Here is a 25203-nt window from a genome sequence, read left to right as displayed (position 1 = left end):
GGATGTTTAAAATTTTATTTTTATTATTTTTGTTGTTGCTTTGTTTTTTGAGACTGAGTCTTGCTCTATCACCCAGGCTGGAGTACGGTGGCGTGATTTCGGCTCACTGCAACCTCCGCCTCCGAGGTTCAAGTGATTCTCATGACTCAGTCTACCGAGTAGGTAGGATTACAGGAGTGCACCACCACACCTGGCTAATTTTTGTATTTTTTTTAGTAGAGACAGGGTTTCACCATGTTGGCCAGGCTGGTCTTGAACTGCTGACCTCAAGTGATCCCCCCACCTCAGCTTTTTACACCTGTAATCCCAAGGTGTTAGGATTACAGGTGTAAACCACCATGCCCAGCCAATTATTATTATTATTATTTATTTTTGAGACAGAGTCTTGCTCTGTCACTCAGGCTGGATTGCAGTGGTGTGATCTTGGCTCACTGCAACCTCTGGCTTCCGGGTTCAAGCAATTTTCCTGCCTCAGCATCCTGAGTAGCTGGGATTATAGGTGCCCGCCATTGTGCCTGGCTAATTTTCATATTTTTAGTAGAGATGAGGTTTCACCACGTTGGCCAGACTGGTCTCAAACTCCTGACCTCAGGTGATCTGCTCTCCGAGGCCTCCCAAAGTGCTGGGATTACTGGTGTGAGTCACCGTGCCTGGCCATTATTATTTTTTAAAGAGACAGGGTCTCACTATGTTACCCAGGCTGGTCTTAAACTCCTGGCCTCAAGTGATCTTCCTGCCTCGTTCTCCCAAAGTGCTGGGAGTACAGGTATCAGCCACTGCACCCAGCCCATATGGAAACAGTCTTAATGGACAACAACTTAAACCCCAGGGACAGAGTTATTGTGGGGCTGCTGTGTAACATCAGAAAAACAGTCAAGTCTCACACAATGTCCACAGTACCTGAAATGTCTTATGGTAGCTCTTTTTACTGTATAACATCGTATTCTTTAGAGGAGTGTGACAAGCTTATTATAGGCTATGCCTGTAGTATCTAAAAGAATAATGTCTATAAAGAAAATATTCCTTATCTATATTTATACATTTTAGTTTAATTTAGTATCGATTGCAGCTGTTGCTCTTGTCAATTTGACTAATTTGCCTGAATTAGAAAACTGAATATTTTCAGTGATTTCTCAACCAGATGATAGAGCAATGAGTTGTCAAAAAACAAAAAACCCTGCAAAAACCAACATTTGCACAAGACTGAAACATCTTTATTCAGGTTTCATACTTGTGCCAAAAAACGAAGGTAAGCTCAGTGTTCTTTTTTCCTTAGCAATGGCAAAACCTGAGCATATATACATTTGGAAGGGAGACATGGTGTGGGGAAAAAGCTCATTCTGAGTTTTTTTTTTCCTGAGTTTATTTACCCACTAAAACATGAATAACAAATTATTGTTCATGCCAGAAAAAAGTCTGTGAAAATGGACAATTTGGGGATAATAATTATTTATTGCTATTATTATTATTTGAGATGGAGTCTTACTCTGTCACCCAGGCCAGAGTACAGTGATGTGATCTTGGCTCACTGCAATCTCCACTTCCCAGGTTCAAGCGATTCTCCTGCCTCAGTCTCCTAAGTAGCTGGATTACAGGTGCATGCCACCACGTCCTGCTAATTTTTGTATTTTTAGTAGAGATGGGGTTTCACCATGTTGGCCAGGCTGGTCTTGAACTCCTGACCTCAGGTGATCCACCTGTCTCAGCCTCCCAAAGTGCTGGGATTATAGGCATGAACCACCGCGCCTGGCCAGGGGATAATAATAATTCTTATATAAATCAGATTCAGACTTGAAATGTTTTTGACATTTTTAAAAATTTCCTTCTCAAAGAGGAAATTTATGTTTTCTTGATTCCAAATATAATCCTGATTCTTTCATCAAAGAGGGGGACATTGTGCCCCATTCCTATTCTCTATCCTGTCCACCATAGTGGCCAGAGGTAAATACATTCTATTCCCAAACACTGCCATGCCCTGAGACCCAGAAGTCAGTTCCCTCCAGTTCCTCTGCACCCCTGCGGTCTCTCGGGCACTCAGCCTTCTCACCGTCTCCAGGAGATTCAATCACAAGGTCTCGGCTTAAGCCTGTACTCTCCTAACACACAAAGAAAGATGGACAGATTCTGGGGGACTCCTTCAAAGTTCAAGAGATTTCTGTTTCATTTTTAACACTTGTATCAGCTACATGTAAATCATTTACCAAGTCGGCAAGTAAAGCCTTAGTAATTATTTGGGAATTTTGCACCAAGTTTGCATCATACAAGATATGTAATTGGTAAGGTTTGGTCAGGCATGGTGGTGCACACCCATAATCTCAGGACTTTTGGATTTTTTGAGCCCAGGAGTTTGAGACCAGCCTGGGCAATATGGCAAGACCCTGCCTCCACAAAAAAACACAAAAATTAGCAGGTGTGGTGGTGCAAGCCTGCAGATCCAGCTATTTGGGAGACTGAGGTGGGAGGATTGCTTGAGCCCAGGATGTCCAGGCTGCAGTGAACCGAGATGACACCATTGCATTCAGCCTGGGCAACAGAGCGAAACCCTATCTCAAAAAAAAAAAAGGTGGATTTTCTTGACACTGCATTGTGACAACAAAAAGTGTATTTCAACAGCATATTGAAAATCCCAAGATTCTGAAAACTTCACATCAAACACATTCTTAACAATCACTTCATGTTTAAAAACAAAATATAGGCCAGTGTGGTGGCTTACATCTGTAATCTCAGCACTTTGGGAGGCCAAGGTGGGCGGATCACCTGAGGTTAGGAGTTCGAGATCAGCCTAGGCAACATGGTGAAACCTCGTATCTACCAAAAATAAAAAAATTAGCTGGGCATGGTGGCACACACCTGTAATCCCAGCTACTCAGGAGGCTGAGGCATGAGAATCACTTGAACCCGGGAGGTGGAGGTTGCAGTGAGTCGAGATCGCACCATTGCACTCCAGCCTGGGCAACAAGAGTGTATCTCTGGGAGGCTGAGGCAGGAGAATTGCTTGAACCTGGGAGGTGGCAGTTGCAGTGAGCCAGGATCATGCCATTGCCCTCCAGCCTGGGTGACAGAGTAAGACTCTGTCTCAAAAAAATACATATATATTATAAGTAATTAGTTAGTATGATGACTATTAACTATGTATTATTATTAACTATGTATTCATTATGACGGTATCTTCTCACACAGTACTAAGGATAAGGCAGTTTTCTATACTTTCATGTACTTCCATCACAGAACTGTATTTCAGGGGTGATAATATAATATTTAGTTATTCTAGGAAATTGTTTTTTTTTTCCTTATTGAAAGCTTTTTATTTGGAGGGAGAGTCTATTTCTTTGGGGTGCATAAGTTCCACTAACAGTCTATTAATATTACCTTACTTAAAAATATTTTTATGTAATAGAATTTCTGGATCCAGAGTGTACAGTAGGGGACTCTGGAAAACAGCACAGAAGGTTTGACTTTGGATACATCAGAGTGGAATTCCACATATTTTCTTCACACTTTACCATCTTAGACTATACACCAAATACACTCAGCATGCACAAAGACAGGGCTGTGAACTTTAAAGGCTTTTCCCCAGGTACCACACCCAGTCTTAGGAAGAAAATACTGTTACCTTGTTGCAAACATTGCTCTCAGGGATGAGAAGGTCGCAGCATCTTCTTTCAAAGCCTTCAGTTCATTTCTAAGCTTCGTCATGGTTTCAGTCACCATTGCTTTTTCATTTTCATATTTGTTCTTGAGATTAGCTAGCGCCACCTCAGCTGTCTAAAGCAGAAAAATCACACTGCTTACAATTTTCATATCAGGAAAATCCATCATACAGATTGTTTCATGCTGGGCCTATTATGTTATTTTATAAAAGGAAAGTGAAATTGATTTAAATCATATACACATAGGTATGCACTTGGGACACAGGAAGTTTTTCTTTAATGTCAAATGTGCTGTGAATTTATAATGTGGTTAAATTGCCCTAGAGGTCAGCTGTGAGCCAGAGTCAGTATCAGGAGCTAAGAGAATGACAGTAGTTTAATAAATATTTAACGCAGATTGCTGAAGGTATGGGATTTAAGGACAAGAAGGGAGCCAAAATGAAACTTTATACAAGAAAAACTTTACTAAGAAGTTAGAAAAGAAGCACAGCTTCAGTTGGAATCATCAAATTGGAGTATGTTAGAATTCAAATTTTGTCACCTGTGCTCAGTGGGCCCAAAACACAGAATAAAAGACGTATACCATTGTAATTTATAATATGAATATATGATAAACTATAAATCCATGTTATTATATGTTTAAGAGAAAGAAGTAATAAATAACTGCTTTCTAATTTGCATACAATTTGTCCAAACAATGAATTATAGTCAAATATAGTTGTTTAAAAGTCTCCATAAAAGTAGGAGTTACAAAATGTTGAATGAGTTAAAACCATTTGTTTGAATCTGGGATTCGAGCATGTCTGAAGTTCTTGGAATTTCAAATCAAGAGCTAGCCTGGCACACAGTAGCAAGTAAAATAAAACACACACACACACACACACACACACACACACTGAATCAATGCATAAAATCAGTGTATACTTAGGGACCGCCAGTTTGATGCACAGCACACAGTTTGCATATTGAAGCCAAACTGGAAACACATTATTTTTACAAACTGGAAATAACTTTTGAGAGTCCATACAAATATCCCATACTAATGAAAAACCCTATTACTTGTACAAAAATCCATTACTAATGGGATTTCCCTGGAAGACTATCCTGGTTTTTAACGTTTCTTTTTGTGCTTGAAATAGACAGTTTCAAATCTTGATATGTAAAGTGCCAACATCTATAGAAATAAATTCTTTCTTTATTAAACCAATGTTGGGATAGGGTACTTTGTTACTGTTTTGATTCCGATGTAGTTTCTTATGAGTTTTGATTGAATTTGAATTCAGATTAAAATGAGACTTTATTCATAAAATACTTCTGTATGTTCTGTAGTATTAATACTTGGAGGAATCTTCAGAAATATTACAGATTCAGAAAATTATCCAGACTGCAGAAATTGACCTGGGGAAAAATGGCAGGTGTTTAGTGTTTAGAAAGCTTAGACACATATTCATTTAGAACAGAAAATTACGTTTAAGTTGTGAAAATGTAGATGTAACAAATTTGTAAGCATAGAGTCCCATGGTCAGTATCTAAAGGGAATAAAGAGGGGAATAACAGAAGAGCTAGATGTGAAATAGAAATACATATTCATTTACTATTTGTGACAAATACCCCAAAGCCTCAGTTTTGTTTGTAGATTCATTTGTCCATAGACTATGCAAAGCTTTTCCAGAATTAAATAATTTTTAAGTAACCATAACCCATTGGATTTGCTGAGGTCTGCATTCAGCGCATTCTCCATACATTCCAAAGTTGACTTTCTAAATAAAAAAGTCTTATTTCCAGCCACATAGACCTTTGTGAGCATTCCCGGAATATATCATTCTATTCTGTCACTCCTAAGCCTCTCTACTACTGTTCTGTCTGGAATTATTTCCTCCTTCTCTGGAAAACAACTCCTTATCCTTTAAGAACAAACTAAGGTATAATTGCTTCTGTGAAGTCTTTTTCGCTCCTCTAGGAAACCTTAGTTGCTTCCTCTAAATTGTTCTCATAACTTGGATTACAGCACATGTAATGTTGAACTATAATTGTGTTTCTATCCTGACATTCCCAGGAGGCTGAGTCTTCTGGAAGGCAGGGACTATGTGTTAGTCTACTTTGAATCTTCAGCATCTAGCACAGTGCTAGATGGATGGTGCTTCATAAGCATTTACTGACTTCATCAGAAGGCATACATGCCTTCTGATGAAGTCAGTAAATGCTTATGTTATTACCTTCAGGCTATGTATATATGTGCACCAGAACATGCGGTAACTGGTTTTCTGTTCCTGCATTAGTTTGCTAAGGATTATGGCCTCCAGCTCCAACCATGTCCCTGCAAATGACATGATCTCATTCTTTCTCATGGCTGTATAGTAGAATGCCTATTTTAAAACAGGGAGATTTCCTTTTTTCCCCTTATACCCCAGAATTCTCACCTCAACCTTAAAAACTGCATCAGAAGGCACTGTGCCTATGAAAAAATCCTTAAGTAAATGAGAAGATTCATAGAGACTACAGAATGCCATTTTATTTATTTTTTTAAGTTCAGAGGTACATGTGCAGGATGTGCAGTTTGTTAGATAGGTAAATGTGTGTCATGGGGGTTTGCTGTACCAGTTATTTCTTCACCCAGGTATTAAGCCCAGTATTCATTTACTATTTTTCCTGATCCTCTCCTTCCTCTCACCCTTCAACCTCCAATAGGAACCAGTGTGTGTTGTTCCCCTCTATGTGGTCCATGTGTCCTCGTCATTTAGCTCCCACTAATAAGTGAGAACATGTGGTATCTGGTGTTCTGTTCCTGCATTAGTTTGCTAAAGATAATGGCCTCAGCTCCAACCATGTCACTGCAAATGACATGATCTCATTCTTTCTTATGGCTGTATAGTAGAATGCCTATTTTAAAACAGGGAGATTTCCTTTTTTCCCCTTATACCCCAGAATTCTCACCTCAACCTTAAAAATGAACATTCCACAATGTCTAAATATAGTGAATGTCATCTGTTAATACTTGAAGCTATTTACGACACATAAGCATCACAGCAACAGGCCCAACATCATGAACATGTAGACCAAATTCATTTAATTCACTGAGCCCATATAGGCTGGAACTCTAATGTAATGCAAATGGTACAGGCTGAGCATCCTTAATCCAAAATCCAAAATGCTTCAAAATCTAAAACCTTTTGAGGGCTGACATGATGCCACAAAATTCTACACTGACCTCATGTAATGAGTCACAGTCAAAACTTTGTTTCAGCCATAAAATTATTTAAAATATTGTATAAAATTATCTGCAGGCTATGTATATAGGAATAAATGAAACATAAGTCAATTTCATGATTGGACTTGGATCCCATCCCCAAGATATCACATTATGTATATATGCAAATGTCCAAAATCCAAAATCTGAAACATTTCTGGTCCTGAACATTTTGAAAAAGGGATACTCAACCTGTACCACAAAGCACTGTGAAAAGAAAACTTCAGCTAGGAATGCCTTCTTCTGTTCTTAATTCCTGTGGTACTGTTTACATCACTCTAAAGTGCTTGGTAAGTCCTATCTTGTAAACAGCTATAGGCAACTGTGGAACTCCTACTATATTACATCATTTATTTTTGCATCCCTACTTACCGCCTCCCAGAAAATACGTAATCAATGAATGCCTGTTCACAAATTAGTCTCTGTTGGTTGGCCAAGTGTCCTTATCTATATTTCAGTTAAGCATCTTGACATTTTTATAGATCTAGGTTTCTAAAGGTTGTTAGGAACCTTTCTAAAGGTTCTTTAGGAAGAAGTCAGGTGGGAGGGGGAAAAATATATATTTAAAAAAAAAAAAAGGAAGAAGTCAGAGGAGTTATCTGATGGGTTGACCAAGAATGCCCCAGGATAGCATGTCCTTGATAAAGGTTGTGTAAGCCTTATCTAATATGGCATTGGTTATTTATGACCACTCTGAATATCTCACAAATTCTTCATTCACTCTAATCTTTTCTATTTCTCTCTCTTTTTTTTTTTTGAGATGGAGTCTCGCTGTCACCCAGGCTGGAATGCAATGGCGCGGTCTCTGCCCACTGCAACCTCTGCCTCCTGGGTTCAAGCGATTCTCCTGTCTCTGCCTCCCGAGTAGCTGGGACTACAGATGTGTGCTGCCACGCCCGGCTGATTTTCATATTTTTAGTAGAGATGTGGTTTCACCATATTGGCCAGGTTGATCTTGAACTCCTGACCGCCTCGGCCTCCCAAAGTGCTGGGATTACAGGCGTGAGTCACCTCGCCTAGCCACCTTTTCTATTTCTCTAAAGTGGCAAGAAAAAGTAAAGTCATATTTTGCCCTTAGGTTTATATAAAACATGTTAATAGTGCAAACAATATTATAGGCTTATGGTATAGATGTCAATTATATGAACAGATTTATGGGCACTAAAGATGAGGACGCTAAAGCTGCACTGTAGATGATGTAATAAGGGTGTGGTTTCCCCCAGATGATGGCAAATGGAGAAGGCACTCTGAATCTGAAATTAACCCTCATTCTCCAAAGAGCAAGAGCTCCCATGACCTAGCATTCACTGGCACTGCTTGCATTTGCAAGAAGGCATTTGGTGCTTTGTTGCTTCTCTTTATCAACACCAACATTTACTAAGCACCTTTCCCAAATATAAACTAAACAAATGTGGAAAGAATTTTCCTGCCTGTATCTGGCAGCACTCCCACCCAGGTAAAACTCAAGGGTGGAAAACAAATTCAGTCATCACAGAGAGCTGGGAATTAGGCAGGTTCATGTTGTAAGATTACTACTTGTCCAGAAGGACAAGATAAATAGCTAGGAAAAAGCTCCCTATTACTTAAGCTCTGACCCAGCTGAGTTAACATCCCAAATGAACCTAAATTTCACATATGCAGTCACCAGCACAGGTAGAGTTCATTCTCATAATATCTCTCACTCTGTCTCTCTTTCTCTCTCATTTGCTTGCTTCAGTGGCCCCAAACTATTTAATTTGTCGGTAACGATCTGCCTGGCTTTGTTTCTTCACTCACTCAGTTCCTCACAGCTGTCTTGCCCTTCATCCCTGATTTGCTCATTTATTTAGCACTTTTGTTTCTCTAAGTTTGGGATGAAAAACAAAACACTCCTTTTAATCTTGCTATACGTAGCAGGGTGCGGTGGCTCACGCCTGTAATCCCAACACTTTGGGGGCTGAGGCAGGCGGATCACTTGAGGTCAGGAGTTCAAGACCAGCCTAGACAATATGGCGAAATCCCGTCTCTACTGAAAATAGAAAAAATTATCCAGGCATGGCAGCACGCGCCTGTAATCCCTGCTACTTGGGAGGCTGAGGCAGGAGAATCGCTTGAACCCAGGAGGTGGAGGTGGCAGTGAGCCGAGATGGCGCCACTGCACTCCAGCCTGGGCAACATAGCGAGACTGTCTCAAAACAATAATAATAAAAACATAAATAATAATCTTGCTATACCCCTAGAAACTGAGTCTTGAATCTGAACCTCTAGGTCCACAGCTGGGTTCCAGTTATTGACCATCAGACCTTCTTCACAGTCTGCACCCAGATTTCCTTCTGTTTGCTCCAGCTGCCTTCAGGGTGTCTGTCTTTCTTGCTGTATCTCCCTAGCTGGTGTAACCTGCCTTGTCAGCTTATTCTGCCAAGCTCCATCTCCTGTTTCCACAGTCACTCACTGCCAGGCTTCAGCCTAGCACCGCCTAAACTGCCTTTCTCTATCTGCAGAAAGGCATCTAGGTCCTCTATGTTCCTGCTTTAGCTTCCTCACCTCTGCCTCTACCTAGCTGGGCATGGATATTTCAGCCACTCACTCATTTAAACATAATAATTATTATGACATTCTGATCTGGCACTGGCACATAGTTTTATTTCTCCACTGACCAAGAATCTGAACTGTCATCTTGATGATACTGGATACTCAATAATAGGGAATGAATTAGCATGCTTTCACCAGTAGAATGAGATTACCTGCTTGTTGGCTTTCAGCACCGCCCTCAATGTAGCGATCTGCTCCCGTTTGGTGCTCAGCAGGGACTTGAGCTTGAGGATCTCTTCCATTAAGGCTTCCTTGTCTTTATCAATCATGGGGGCTAGCTCCCGAGCTGCTGCTCTTTGGCGAGACAGTTGCAAGGACCGGTCCACAGCTTTCTGCAGATGCTTGATTTGGTCCCGGATTATGGCATTAAGGTTGTAGATATTCATTGGCTCTTTGCGGATGTCACTTGTATCCAATACTGGAGATGACGGTGGGGCAGTAATAACAGGAGAGACTGTGGGGGTCTTAGTTGGGCTTGGTTCTTTGCTGGCGTCTGTGTTTTCCTTTGCAACTGGTTCAGATGAGGTCCTTGTTTCTACCGGGGATGACACACCCCGCCTGGCTAATCGTGGGGACAAAAGTCCTCTGGGATCATCAGGCCCTTTCAGGCTGCCACTGCGGGTGACTCTGCTCTGCCTATAGTAATCCAGCATGACCCTGTTGGGAGTTTCATTATTACACAGACACACGTGGTGGTAAAGCTGAGCTAACTCCTCACTGAATGTCACTAACTCATCCTGGGCTGTATTAAGGGTATTGTGATTTTCGTTGGCTATGCTGGTCATCTTTTGCAACTCCTTCTCCATGTGGGCCATCTTCTCACCACTCTCCTTGGTGGTTTTCTCAAGGTTTGTCACCTGCTCATCATACATCTGGATTTTACTCTCATACTTGGCCTTCTCATCAGTGTAGTTTTCTACAGATTTATTATATTTCTCCTTTAAGGCCTTAATTTCTGCTTTCAGATCAATCACCTCAGTTACTGCCACCCTGTACTTGCATTCAAGGATCTCTAAGCCATTGATGTCCACCTCATAGTCATGGGCCTCCTCCCCTGAGTCCCGGCCCTTCTCCCCGTCCAGTTCGGCCTTGAGCTCCTTGCTGCTTTGCAGGCCCCTCATGGCATTGACGTGCTCTGTGAGCCGGTGCACCCGCTCATGCTGCTCCGTCAGTGCCCCCTTGGTGTGTTCCAGCTGTGTCTGTGACTCCTGTAGGTTGGCCAAAAGAATGGCCTTTTCCCGCTCTACCTGCAATGACAAAAGAGAGTCTCTGAATGACTTCAATGCAACGCCAATGATGAACTTAGTCCATTCACAGTTGGGCATGTATACACTTAAAATCACTGCAGCAGACCCAACGTTCCCATTATTTCAAGTTAAACTGGAGTGTTTTTTATTTCAGCAGTCTGGTAAATCAATCTAAAAGTATATAATTCTAAAAAAATTATACTGCAAGTAGTTACCCATCAATCTCGTTTGTATCATACACATACACTCATGAAACTTCAATGTTATTAGAACAATCTTATTTTCATTTTTAACACCTTGCAGAAAACAACATGACTTTAACAGATAAGCATAGTACTTGGTGTTATTTTTATTTTGATAGCCTTAGAGTACATCTGCTTTTCAAATCGTACATGACTGTGGCAGGGTGCCTATGAATCAATCATCCTTTCCTTCCCAGAGCTCAACTCCAAATCAGGTTTAAAACCTAAGGCTTTAACTTACTAAATAATGCTAAGTACTTTAACCACCCCCTTAAAAATAAGCATTTGGTCCCCAAAATAAACATGCACTACATTTGATAGTTTTTATCTTTTTTTAAGACACGGTCTCACTCTGTCACCCACACTGGAGTGGAGTGCAGTGGCACAATCATGGCTTACTGTAGCCTCTGCCTCCCAGGCTCAAGTGATCCTTCCACCTCAGTGTCCTGAGTAGCTGGGACCACAGGCGCGTGCCAGGTGTGGACCTGGCTAATTTTGTGTGTGTGTAGAGATAGGGTCTTGCTATGTTATCCATGCTGGTCTTGAACTCCTAGGCTCATGCTATCTCCCTGCCTCAGCCTCCCAAAGCACTGGGATTACAGACATCAGTCACCGTGCCCAGCTTTAATAGTTTTTAATATAAAAGTCAGAGAATACATACAGAATTTTAGGGCTAAAAGAACAATTTATAAATCAATTCAATTCCTTCAGTCCAAAATAGGAAGTTGAAATATTAGTAATTAATTTAAATAATGTGATACATTTATATAGATGGTACTACTATGTGATGAAAAACACTCAGGTGTCCAAAAATACCGTCTCATTAAACATAGGTATATATGAAATTGCAGTGTACATAAAATCACTACATAACATCACTACATATAAGAAATTGCAGTGTAAATTTTTTTTTTTTTTTGAGACACAGCCTTGCTCTGTCACCAGGCTGGAGTGCAGTGCCACGATCTCGGCTCACCGCAGCCTCTGTCTCCCAGGTTCAGGCGATTCCCCTGCCTCAGCCTCCTGAGTAGCTGGGACTATAGGCGCGCACCACCATGCCCAGCTGATTTTTTGTATTTTAGTAGAGATGGGGTTTGGGTTTCACCATGGCCAGGATGGTCTCGATCTCCTGACCTAGTGATTCGCCCACCTTGGCCTCCAAAAGTGCTGGGATTACAGGTGTGAGCCACCGTGCCCAGCCCATGTCTTTAGATCTAAAGGAAGGTATTAATTCAAACTTTCAAACTTTCTGGATCATACATTAAATCCCTCTGAACTCTTCTAAATCCCTAGGTGGCCAGTAAAATTATTATAATTATAATATAATAAATATTAATCATTAAGTATGGTTAATATTTTAAAACTAGCTTATTACTTTAGGATATACATGTATATATGTAAATGAATAATACAGTAGAGTAGTATTTTTATAATCCTTTGTGGAACCTGATGCCCCTCATTTAACTATCATGGTAGTCCTCTCTTGGCAAGGTTCTAGTATGCACAAGTTTCAGTTACTAAGCTTTAGTTAAAACACCAGCTACTCCCCAAACCATGGTTCAAATTTCAATGACCAAATATATTGATTGTGAGCAATGCATAATGCACAATCTTCGCTGATAGCTCTTCAGTCTATAAAATCACTACATAACATCATGACCAGTGGCCAATGACACCACTTCATTCAAAGTCAGCCAGTGATTGGTTACTACATATCTGTTACTCAGTTCACTCACAGACAGCTAAGGACGTAGCTGCCTTGTTTTGTCTCCTAGTGATAAATCCATGTGATGTTTTACAAAAATGATTAAAACAAGAAAGAAAGTGCAGTAAAGAAACAAAGAGTGACAATGTTGGAAGTGAAATTTGAAAAAAAAACATAAATGGAGCCAGGTGCAGTGGGTTGTGCCCGTAGTCCTAGCTACTCCAGAGGCCGAGGCAGGAGGATCATTTGGGCCCAGGAGCTGAGGCAACATAGTGAAGCCCTGCCTCTAAAAAAAAAAAAATCCCCAGAAATGGCCAAGGCGGACAGATCATGGGGTCAGGAGTTTGAGACCAGCCTGGCCAATATGGTGAAACCCTATCTCTACTACTAAAAATACAAAAACTAGCTGGGCATGGTGGCTTGCACCTGTAGTCTCAGCTACTCAAGGCTGAGGCAGAAGAATTGCTTGAACCCGGGAAGTGGAGGTTGCAGTGAGCCGAGATCGTGACACCGCACTCCAGCCTAGTTGGCAGAGCGAGACTCTGTCTCAAAGAAAAAAAAAAGAAAAAGAAAATTAAGGAAATTTGCATTGGAAAGTGTAAACATTATTTGATTAGTACACATGATTACAGATAAGGTTGCTTCCAAAAGACCCTTCAAAAGGAAAAGCCTCTGGATCAAATAAATATTGGATCAAAACAAAATGTACTGAATGTGTCTGAAGCTTGTTTTAGCAGCAGAAGTCTTATGATGAATAAGGCAATGCCTTTAGAATAGTCTTCAATTTTGACTCTGCCAGTTCACATTTAATATAAACATTTTCCTAACCCTAAAAAGGTCTTCATGATAGCATCTCCTGAAAATATCAAATAGAACACTGTCTCCTGCATGTGTGTATCCTCCCCATATAACAGGGGTCCCCAACCCCCGGGCCGCTGACCAGTACCGGTTTGTGGCGTTAGGAACCAGGCCACACAGCAGGAGGTGAGTGGCAGGCGAGCAAACATGACCGCCTCAGCTCTGCCCCCTGCTGGATGAGTGGCAGCCTCAGATTCTCATAAGAGTGCAAACCCTATTGTGAACTGCACACTCCAGGGATCTAGGTTGCATGACCCTTATGAGAATCTAATGCCCCCCGACCACCCACACCCCATCTGTGGAAAAACTGTCTCTTTCATGAAATGGGTCACTGGTGCCAAAAAGGTTTGGGACCGCTGCTATACAGTACTACTTCCATACTTAATACATTTCTGCTGAAATCAATTGAATAGGGAATTGTATCCAAATTACATATATATTACACACATATATAAGTATATTTTAATACCATATACATATAAATATATCATATCTATCTATATATATTTCTCCCAGATAATTAAGTTTGACCTGACAAAAAAATTACTAAAATACAGTTAATTTTGTAAAACCCCAACAGTATATTTTCACTCAGGTATTGAGGCTTAGCATACCTTAAACTGTATTTGGATTTCAAAGAGCAGATGCTTAGACTGTTTCAGATTTAGTGCTTTGAATGAATAAAATGCAAAGCACTTTAAAGCTTAAAATTACTATACATTTTAAGTATTACTATTTTAATTTCCATTTGTAAAGAATTTATCAAACAGAGAGTTGAGGAGTTTATTATAATCTTCTGTGGTGACTGAGAATAGTTGAGAAACAGCACTTCTGAAACTGGGGATTTTATTTTTTCACAGTAGAGCTGGTTGTCTTGCCAGAAAACCTGACTGCAGTATTTGTAAATTGTTTAGTCTAGTGTAACTATACAACATATGTTAACTAATATTATTGTTGTTACTATATCCCATAGAAATTATTTTTAACTTCAGTGAGTGTTTACCTTTCATTTTTTATTTTCTTTTTGACATGGAGTCTCACTCTGTCGCCCAGACTAGAGCGTAGTGGTGTGATCTTGACTCACTGCAACCTCCGCCTCCCGGGTTCAAACAATTCTCCTGCCTCAGCCTCCCAAGTAGCTGGGATTACAGGCACACAACATCATGCCCAGGTAATTTTTGTATTTTTAGTAGAGATGATGTTTCACCATGTTGGCCAGGCTGGTCTCGAACTCCTGATTTCAGGTGATCTGCCTGACTTGGTCTCCCAAAGTGCTCGCATTACAGGCACCCAGCCTTAGAGACTTTTTATAAATAGAGATGGAGTCTCTCTATGTTGCTCAGGCTGATCTTGAATTTCTGGCCTTATGCAATCCTGCCAACTTGGCCTTCCCAAGTGCTGGGATTACAGGTGAGAGGCACCCTGCCCAGTCAAGTCTTTTGACTCTCAGTGTGACACTTGAATGATCATGTGATTCTTGTAACAGTATACATAGCATCAATATGTACAAACAGAACTCATAAATAATTTTTCTCTGCTTGAAGAGAAGCAACTCTGATAATACATGTCTGTGTCCCAACAAAAGAGAATTCTATGAAAAAAGATCAAGATAGAACAAAGAAACTCTATATGAGGGAATTTATCAGTTGTTTTAAAAAAAGTATATATTTTAGAGTGTGTGGTGAAAAGAAAATTCTCTCATGCACACTAATACACAAAAGTCAGTCAACTGGATGAAGACTCAAAAAGATGGAGGAAGAAGGCCCTTCCCAACTCTTATATGAGACCAGTATTACTCTGATACCAAAACGAGAGAAACAGCACTTTGGAAGGCCAAGGAAGGAGGGGATCACTTGAGGTCAGGAGTTCGAGACCAGCCTGGTCAACATGGTGAAAACCCCATCTCTACTAAAAATACAAAAATTAGCCAGATGTGATGGTAGGCACCTGTAATCCCAGCCACTTGGGAGGTTGAGGTAGGAGAATTGCTTGAAGTTGGGAGGCGGAGGTTGCAGTAAGCTGAGATCACATCACTGCACTCCAGCCCGGGAAACAGAGCAAGAATCTGTCTCAAAAAAGAAAAAAACCTAAAAAACAACCCCCTCCCCTAGAGAAACATATTATAAGAAAAGAAAACTAAAGACCAAGATCACTTGTGAATACAAACACAAAAGCCTGAACAAAACACTAGCAAACTGAATCCAGCAACATAACCAAAGGCAATTTATCATAGGAACACAATGCTGATTTAACATCCAAGAGTCAATAATATAATATACCAAACTAACAGAATACTTGATGAAAACCATATGATCATCTCAACACATTAAAGAATCCACTAAAAAACAACTATTAGGAATAACAAACAACTATAGCAAGGTTGCAGGATACAAGATCAATATATGAACATCAATTGTATTTCTATATATTAGCAATGAACAATCAAAAATAAAATTAATAAAACAATTGCTTTTATAGTACTATAAAAAATATTTAGGAATAAATTTAAGAAAAGAAGTGCAACATGTATACAGATGCCCCTCAACTTGTGATGGGGTTGCATCTCAATAAACCCACTGTCAATTGAAAATATCATAAGTATGGCAGGGGGGTGGCTCCCAGCACTTTGGGAGGCCGAGGCAGGGGATCACCTGAGGTCAAGAGTTCAAGACCATCCTGGCTGATGTGGGAAAACCCTGTCTCTACTAAAAATATTTTAAAAATAAAAAAATAGCTGGGTGTGGTGATACACACCTGTAGTCCCAGCTACTTGGGAGGCTGAGGCATAAGTATCAGTTGAACCTGGGAGACAGAGGTTGCAGGGAGCCGGGACTGCACCCACCACTGCACTCTAGGCTTGGCAACAGAGTGAGACTTCCTTTCAAAAAAAGAAAATACCATAAGTCTAAAATGCGTTTAATACACATAACCCACCAAACATTATAGCTTAGTCTAGCCTACCTTAAAAGTGTCCAGAACAATTATGTTAGCCTACAGTTGGGCAAAATCATCTAACTCAAAGTCTTTTTTTTTTTTTTTGAGACAGGTTCTTACTCTGTTTCCCAGGCTGGAGTGCAGTGGCACAATTCCAGCTCACTTCAACCTCCACCTCCCAGGTTCAAGCAATTCTCCTGCCTCAGCCTCCCAAGTAGCTGGTATTACAGGCATACACCACCACGCCCAGCTAATTTTTATAGTTTTAGTAGAGATGGGGGGGTTTCACCTTGTTGGCCAGGCTGGTCTCGAACTCCCAACCTCAGATTTTGGCCTCCTAAAGTGCTGGGATTATAGGTGTGAGCCACCACGCCCAGCCCCTGTCAAAGCCTATTTTATAATAAAAGGTTGAATATCTCATGTAATTTATTCAATACTGTACTGAAAATGAAAAATAGAATAGTTGTATAGGTACTCATGTAATTTATTCAATACTGTACTGAAAAGGAAAAACAGAACAGTTGTGTAGGTACTCAAAGCATGGTTTCTACTAAGTATGCATTGCTTTCATAGTATTGTTAAATTGAAAAGTTTAGTTGAACCGTCATGAGTTAAGGACAATCTGTACTCTGAAAATTATAAAGTATGTTGAAAGAATTTAAAGAAGACCTAAATGAAGGGATAAACAGTCTCTGTTTTTGGGGCAAAAGCGGAATTTTTTTTTTTTTTTTTGAGACCAAGTCTCACTCTGTCACCCAGGCTGGAGTGCAGTGGTGTGATCTCGGCTTACTGCAACCTCTGCCTCCTGGGTTCAAGCGATTCTCCTGCTTTAGCCTCCCAAGTAGCTGGAATTACAGGTATGCATCATCACACCTGGCTAATTTTTGTATTTTTAGTAGAGATAGGGTTTCACCATGTTGGCCAGACTGGTCTCAAACTCCTGACCTCAAGTGATCCACCCGCCTCAGCCTCCCAAAGTGCTGGGATTACAGGCATGTGCCACCACGTCTGGCCCAAAACTGAGTGTTAAGATGGCAATAGTTCCTAAATTGATTTACATATTCAATGCAAACTCTGACAAACTTTCAGCTGGATTCTTTGCCAAAAACTGACAAGATGGTCTTAAAATTTATATGGAAATGCAAAGGACCTAGAATAGCCAAAATAGTCCTGAAAAAATTTCTTGAAAAAGAGCTAGTAAACTTTCCTATTTCAAAAATAACTGCAAAAAAACTATAATCAAGATACTATAGTATTGGCATAAGAACAGACATATAAATCAATGGAATAGAATTGAAAGTTTAGAAATAAGCCCATACGTCTATGGCCAATTAATTTTGGACAAGGGTGCAAAGATAATTCAGTGGGGGGAAGGAACAGAATAGTCTTTTCAACAAACGGTGCTCGGAAAACTGGATGCCCACATGTAAAATAGTAATGTTGATCTCTTCCTAACATCGTATTCAAAAATTAAATCAAAATGGATCAAAGACCTAAATATAAGAGATAAACTATAAAACCCTTAGAAGAAAACCTAGCCATGAATGTTCATGACCTTAGATTAGGCAATGGTTTTGTATGACACCAAAAGCACAAACAACAAAAGAAAAAAAAAATAAACTAGACACATCAAGATTAAAAAGTTTTTTAGCTAGGCACAGTGGCATGCACCTGTAGAACCAGCCACTCAGAAGGCTAAAGTGGGAGGACTGCCTGAGTCCAGGAAAGTCCAGGAGTTTGAGGCTGCAGTGTGCTATGATTGTACCTATGAACAGCCACTGCACTCCAGCCTGGGCAACACAGTGAGACCCAATCTCTTAAAAATAAAAAAAAAAAACTCCTTTGTACATCAAAGGGCCCCATTAAGAAAGTGAAAAGACAACCCATAGGATGGGAGAAAACATTTGCAAATCATAAATTACCTTTATAAGGGATTTGTATCTAAATTGGTAAAGAACTCTTACAACTCAGAAAAAAAAAGACAATCCTGTCAAAAAATAATCTGAATAGACATTTTTCCACAGAAGATATACCAGGAGCCAATAAGCATATGAAAATATGCTCAACATCATAGCCATCAAGGAAATGCAAGTCAAGATGATAATGAAATACCACTTCACATACATCAGGATGGCTATGATTGAAAAGGCACATAATAACAAGTGTTAGTGAGAATGTGGAGAAATCGGAACCCTCATACACTGTTGGTGGGGATATAAAATGGTACACTCAATTTGTACCATTGAGTTTCTCAGAAGGTAAAACATAGAATTACCATATGACCCAGCATTTCCACCTCTAGAATTAACTCCCCCTGAGAATTAAAACATATGTGCACACAAAAACTTGAACACAAATGTTCATAGCAGGTTTGTTGATAATAGCTAAAAAAGTAGAAACAACTCCAAATGCCCATCAGCAGATGAATGGTGACATGAAATGTGGTAAATCTCTACATCATGGAGTATTATTTGACAATAAAAAGAAATGAAAATGAAGTACCGATATATTACAGCATGGACAAACCTTGAAAATGTGCTAAGTGAAAGAAGCCAGTCACAAAAGAACACACATTGTATGGATTCCATTTATTTTTATTTTATTTATTTATTGAGAAAGAGTCATGCTCTTTCACCTAGGCTGGAGTGCAGTGTCATGGTCATGGCTCACTGCAGCCTTGACCTCCCAGGCTGAAGCAATCGTCCCACCTCAACTCCCCCTAGTAGCTGGGACTATAGGCACACACCTCCGTGCTCAGCTAATTTATTTTTGGTATGTTTTGTAGAGATAGGGTTTTACCATGTGGCCCAGGCTGGTCTCAAACTGCTGACCTCAAGCTATCTTCCTGCCTTGGCCTCCCAAAGTGCTGGGATTACAGGCATGAGCTACTGTGCCTAGCTACAGTTGTAAAGGTAATCTCGACTATAAAATCTGTAATAGCTTAACCATTTAAGCTGTCAACTTTGTACTAGGAAATAATTATATTTGTCACTTTAAGTTTCAAAACCTAAGAACTGACCAATCTTGTTTTAATTAATGTCATCCCATAAATATTCTGTGAATCTTTAAGCAGAGATAATATTTGGCTTGTTTGACTCTCTCCGTGTAGCAGCTCCACTTACTTGATTTTTGACCTTGAACTGATGACATAACACAGCCGTGCCTCAATTTACCTATCTATAATATGAAGATAATAATACTATCTACCCCATACAGTTGTTATAAGCAGCAACCAATTAAGCAAATATATAAAAATTGCTTAGAACTCTTATGGGACATATAACAAATTATCATCACCACTTACCATCAATCATTACAGAAAAAATTAAAATTGCCTTTAATAGAGTGGATCAAAACATAATATGAATCTATTTCTTTCACATGCTGAGGAACAACATGAGGATGAAACAAAATATATTAATTTTAGTTTTACAAAAACATTACTGTTTTCTCATACTACATGTGAAATTATATATCCAGTGTGATACTGAAAAAAAATCCAAAGAGTTTGACTCTATGCAGATGTAAAGTTAGAGGCTGTTTATCAAAGACAGATATTTCAGCACAAGTATACAGGACTCCTTTAAATAGATTAAGTAATTTAGTTAGTTTTTCCAGACAGGAACTACTTATTTTCATTCTAATAAAACTAATTAAGATATTTGACTGTCACTGGAAAATGTCAATTACAACCTATTTGAAATAATGAGGTCTTGAGGGCACCAAAAAACCAAAATAATTTATTCAATAATACTCTGAAAAGCTTCTCTCATGAATAAAGGATGACACTAATTGAGCTATTCACTATCAAGGACTATTGCCAAGTTTATAGACTCTGAGGTTAATTGAATATGTTTTCTTACTATATTTTTTGCATATATGTTTCTGTGTTAGGTAAAACTTAGCATGATTAGCTAAATTTAAATTATTCCTGTAATTTATTCCATCACCTAGGAAGACATACAGTTCAGTAAAGTATTCACTCTAATTTGTTGTGGGAAAAAGCTCTCCCTAATTTTAGATACAGGCTTACCATCACTTGCCTTTTCCCATACTTTTTATAATTTATGTATTGACTGTTTATACAAAGTGATAGTGGGGACCTTCTTGGCATCTCGAAACCTGATGGCAGTTTCCAGAACAATAATAATTTATAAACTTACACACAGTTTCATATTTACCATCCCATTTGGTCCTCACAATTCTACAGAGGAGGCATGGCATTATCACCAGGGTTTCAAAGCAGAAGTCTGCAGGTTGTATGCAAACAACTCCAGAAGGCGCTATTTAAATTGTAGTAGCTATCATTTTTTATACTTGTTATTACCATTTCCCAGCAGATGGCAGTATGACGGCTTGAAGAAGGAGACATGATTTTTTTTTTTCCATAGTTTCAACAAAGGCTAGGCAGAGACTAGTGGTGGGGCTAACTTATTACCTTCCCCTTTTGAATGAGCCTCAGAGAAGCAAAACAACTCCTGCAACATTCCTGATAACCAAGGCAGAGGTGAGAACTAAACTGTTTTTTTGTTTTTTTTTTTTATCTTGCTCAAATTCCTATCTAAGGGGTCTGGGAGTCATGCCCTACAAACTATAAATTCTCATCGAATGGGTTTTATTTAACCCTGTATATTGAGACTTACTTTTCAATCTGACTTAGGCAAAGGAAGAAAATAAAAATGTTTTACCTCCAAAATATTTTTCCTTGCCATTCCTTGAAATGGCCCTGCAAAGTCTCTTGTGGGAAAAATCCACATTCTACAGAGAATCCCCTTTTCCCCTTTGTTTTCCTTCCTTCCTTTCCAGATCCAGGAGATAAGCAACTAAGACCCAGGCACCCTTTTAAGTTCAATAATAAACATTTTACAACCTGCTCTCTCTGAAGTCTGCTATCTGAGAGCTTCCCTTGCACAATAAAACTCGGGTCTCCACAGTCCTTTATCTTAACCCGAACATTTCCTTTCTATTGATCCCAGGTCTTAGATAAACTCAACCAATTGTCCACCAGAAAATGTTTAAATTTACCTATACCCTGGAAGCCCCCCGCTTTGAGTTGTCCCACTTTTCTGAACCAACCAGTGTATTTCTTTTTCTTTTTTTTTTTTGAAATGGAGTCTCACTCTGTCACCAGGCTGGAGTGCAGTGGCACTATCTCGGCTCACTGCAACTTCCGCCTCCCAGATTCAAGGGATTCTCCTGTCTCAGCCTCCCGAGTAGCTGGAACTATAGGCGCATGACACACGCCCAGCTAATTTTGCATTTTTTTTTTAGTAGAGATGGGGTTTCACCTTGTTGGCCAGGATGATTCGGATCTCTTGACCTCATGATCTGCCTGCCTCAGCTTCCCAAAGTGCTGGGATTACAGGCCTGAGCCATTGTGCCCAGCCCAGTGTATTTCTTAAATTTATGTGATTGACGTCTCATGCTTCCCTAAAATATATAAAACCAAGCTGTACCCAGACCACCTTGGGCACATGTTCTCAGGACCTCCTGAGGGCTGTGTCACAGGATATGGTGAGTAATATTTGGCTCAGGATAAATCTCTTAAAATATTCTACAGAGTTTGACTCTCTTCATCGACAGAGGCATTTTTTTTTTTTCCTGAAACCAGGTTAAATAAATATCTATGGATAGGAAAACATAATTCATGTGCATAAATGGAGCCTTGTAAGAGAAAAAAAGGCCAAAAGGGTATGGCCTAGGTATGCTGTTTTCTAAGGAGTTCTTTAAAAAAAAAAAAATTAATGTATTTATTTTAACTAACAAAAATTGTACATATTTATCATATACAACATGATTTGAAATATGTAGGCAAGTGGAAATTGAGCTAATTATGACATGCATGACCTCACATACTTACCATGTTTGTGGTGGTGTAACTGAGCCTATATTATCAAAATCATTAAATGTTTGTTTTACTTATTTTCCTTTCTCTTTGTCCTTTTCTTCCTCCATGCATGACTGCTTGCACGTAGCCATTCGGTAGCCGGCAGCCACTAATAATTGATTAACTTTACATGCTAACCCCTAGAGGCTGCCCGTAAGATTAATGAACTTGTTTTCCTTTGGAAGAACAACCCTTAGGTCATACAGACCTCCTTGAGTTTGAATGAGCTGAGGGATGCAAACAACTTTGATCATTGGGGGATTTCACCTCCTGCATGCTTGCCTTACTCACAAAAGCCCCCAGTTATGTTCAAAGGCAGGTCAGATTTGACAAATTGTCTCTCCCACAATCTCATTTTTGGCCAAACTGCATACACCTTTCTCTGCTCCTAAACATTGGTGTGTCAGTATTTGGCTGACTGCCCATCCAGCACTCGGACCTACATTTGAGGGTTCTACAACACTGAGAGCACTTAAAATCTACTCTTTTAGTTATTTTCAATATAATACATTGTTATTAACTACAGTCATGTTGTAGTATAGATCTCTTAAACTTACGCTGATGTCTTTGTGAAGATATCACAAAGATACCAAAGGTCTTCTTGATCAAAAGGAAAAAAAACCCTGAAACGCTGCACATTGCCTGGTTCAGGGTGTTACAGGCTTGCCTGCGCCCCACTGCGCTGTCACGAGCTGTTAGCAAAGCGCAGCTGTTGGATTTAGAGACACTCGGCCTTCTCTCCCATGCAGTGTTTTGGATCCAGGCCAGGAGAAATCCTAAGAGATAAGGGAACTACGAACTGTCACGTCCCAAGTATGCTGACACTATAAGCTGAGTTGCACAAAACTGACAGCTGCCCAACAGGACGGTGCTATTCCTATGACACCCACAACTGCAAAATCCAGAAGGCTCAAGATCAAGTTTTGTCATGACTGGCTTGGTGGCAATATTCAGACAGTCCTAAACTCCCAGGGCAGCCAATCTGTACCTCACTAGTGTGAGGCCTTTAATGGTCCTCACTTTATTCTTAGTGTGAATACTCACATTTCACTACAGAAATGTTAATATTATTTGATCACGGGATGCTGCAACTGATCCCAATGGAGATATCACAATATATATGGCATATACGGCATATTACCTTTTTACAATCTGAAACTTTAATTTTTAAAACACACCTGGCCCCAAGCATTCCAGATAGCTCTACTTAAAGTACATTTAATTGGTTCCTCTTCAGAATTTCCAGAATGGGTGAGGAAGGAGACTGAAGCATCTAAGACTACCTCCTCCTTGACCTCCACACTGCATTTCAATAGACGAAAAGGCTGGCCAACTGGCGCCTCCTAAATCACCTTCCTATAAGATAGCAGGTGTGGTGTGGAGGAATCTCTCTGGAAGACACTGTTTTTGCTTAAACAAGATCAAACCCCCACCCACTCCTCCATCGACCAAGAGCCTTTCACTTGTAATTTCTAAAACTGTAAACCCAAGACCCTTTCACTTGTAATTTCTAAGGCTGTAAACCCAAGACCCTTTCACTTGTAATTTCTAAAACTGTAAACCCAAGACCCTTTCACTTGTAAATTCTAAGGCTGTAAACCTAAGACCATTTTATGTGTAATATCCAGAGTGTAAGCCTACAGAAAAGCAGAGCTTCTCTTTGTTGAGCGAGCTTGGTTGTTAGACAAATATGTTGCCTGGCTCCCGACCATAATAATAATAATAATAATAAAACACCTCTTCCTTCCTAGTTCGGTGTCCAAGAGGTCTGCGGCAGATTCTCCTTCACAATGGTACTGATATATATATGCTTCAGGTGCATAGTAGTACTCTCATTGATCAGAATTGCCATATTATTTTTATTCCTTATTAACGTCAAAGCCAATTACAATAAATTCTAGGCCATGTATCTTGTAATATTTTTGTAATGTGTTTATTTACATAAATTAAACCCAAAGGGATGTGTGGCTAAGGAAAAAACTGTATTACAAAGAAATAATTCATGAGAAGGCATGGAAAAGCTGATGCTTTTTTAAAAATGCTGATTACAAGAAGATAAATGGATATTCTATCTTTAAAAAATTACAGTTAGGGTTGTTAATATGAGACTGGAAACTGCAAAGCCCTTCCTGTGCTGAACCTGGTTTTCACAACTAAATCTAGAGCAAACTTTGGGATATAAGGACAGACCTGCGCTCCTCTACATCTTTGCAAACTGTCAACATCAGTTAAGTGCTGATGAAAGATTTGAAGGGCCACAGCTCTCTGGCAGATTGAGGGAGGGTTTGTCCAGCAAATTTTTTCTCACTCTGACGTTTTACTAAATGAAAATCCTTTTTCACACATTCTTGCATCATGAGACTTAACTGTTATTTTTCTATATTCCTACCAGTATCCACATCAGTCCCGTTTGAGATGATTATCCTTGAGCTAATAGCCTAAAAAGAATAGTTAATAATAATTATCTAAATTATTATAAAGTGAATGCCTAATAAATTAAAGGACCAATGGAGTTGAAATAATAACAGTTCATAACTATTGAGCATTTACTGTGAGCTAGTCCCTGTTCTCACCACTCTGCATGTAACTGATAAACCTTTGTGACACTCGAACGAGGAAGGTATTACGTATCCCAGTCCATAGGAGAGTAAAGTGCTGTCCTCTAAGAATGATTGTCAACTAGTGGCTGACCCTCAGAGCATTTGAAATACATGGGGCATTTCTGGTCATCACTTCAACTAAGGAAATGTAACCAGCTTCTCCTGAGTTGGGATCAGAGATGCTAAACCTTCTGAAGGAAGAAAACATTCTCTGGCAATGAGAAACTGTCCCACCCCAAACACAAACAACAGTCTATTGAGA

General features: G+C 39.6%; 1 protein-coding gene across 7 annotated transcripts in view; it reads right to left on the bottom strand.

Annotated features, from left to right (window-relative positions):
* The window catches only part of BICD1 (BICD cargo adaptor 1), a 274324-nt gene that overhangs the window by 44078 nt on the left and 205043 nt on the right, over positions 1-25203 (bottom strand). For all 7 annotated transcript variants that reach the window (XR_010343025.1, XM_012458412.3, XM_064377438.1 and 4 more), the window contains exons 5-6: positions 9621-10715; positions 3614-3765 (exon numbers count right to left, since the gene is read on the bottom strand). Coding sequence is in view for 6 of the 7 variants with exons in the window: in XM_012458412.3 (XP_012313835.2) it covers positions 3614-3765; positions 9621-10715 (1247 nt within the window). In the remaining variant the exon portion in view is untranslated. The remainder of the gene's footprint in view (positions 1-3613; positions 3766-9620; positions 10716-25203) is intronic.

The sequence above is a fragment of the Aotus nancymaae genome, unplaced genomic scaffold, assembly GCF_030222135.1.
Source record: "Aotus nancymaae isolate 86718 unplaced genomic scaffold, 86718_ANA_hifiasm-v0.15.2.pri h1tg000016l, whole genome shotgun sequence".
Classification (NCBI taxonomy): Eukaryota; Metazoa; Chordata; class Mammalia; order Primates; family Aotidae; genus Aotus; species Aotus nancymaae.
Note: the sequence above shows the minus strand (reverse complement) of the source record. Positions and strands in the feature narration are given on the sequence as shown.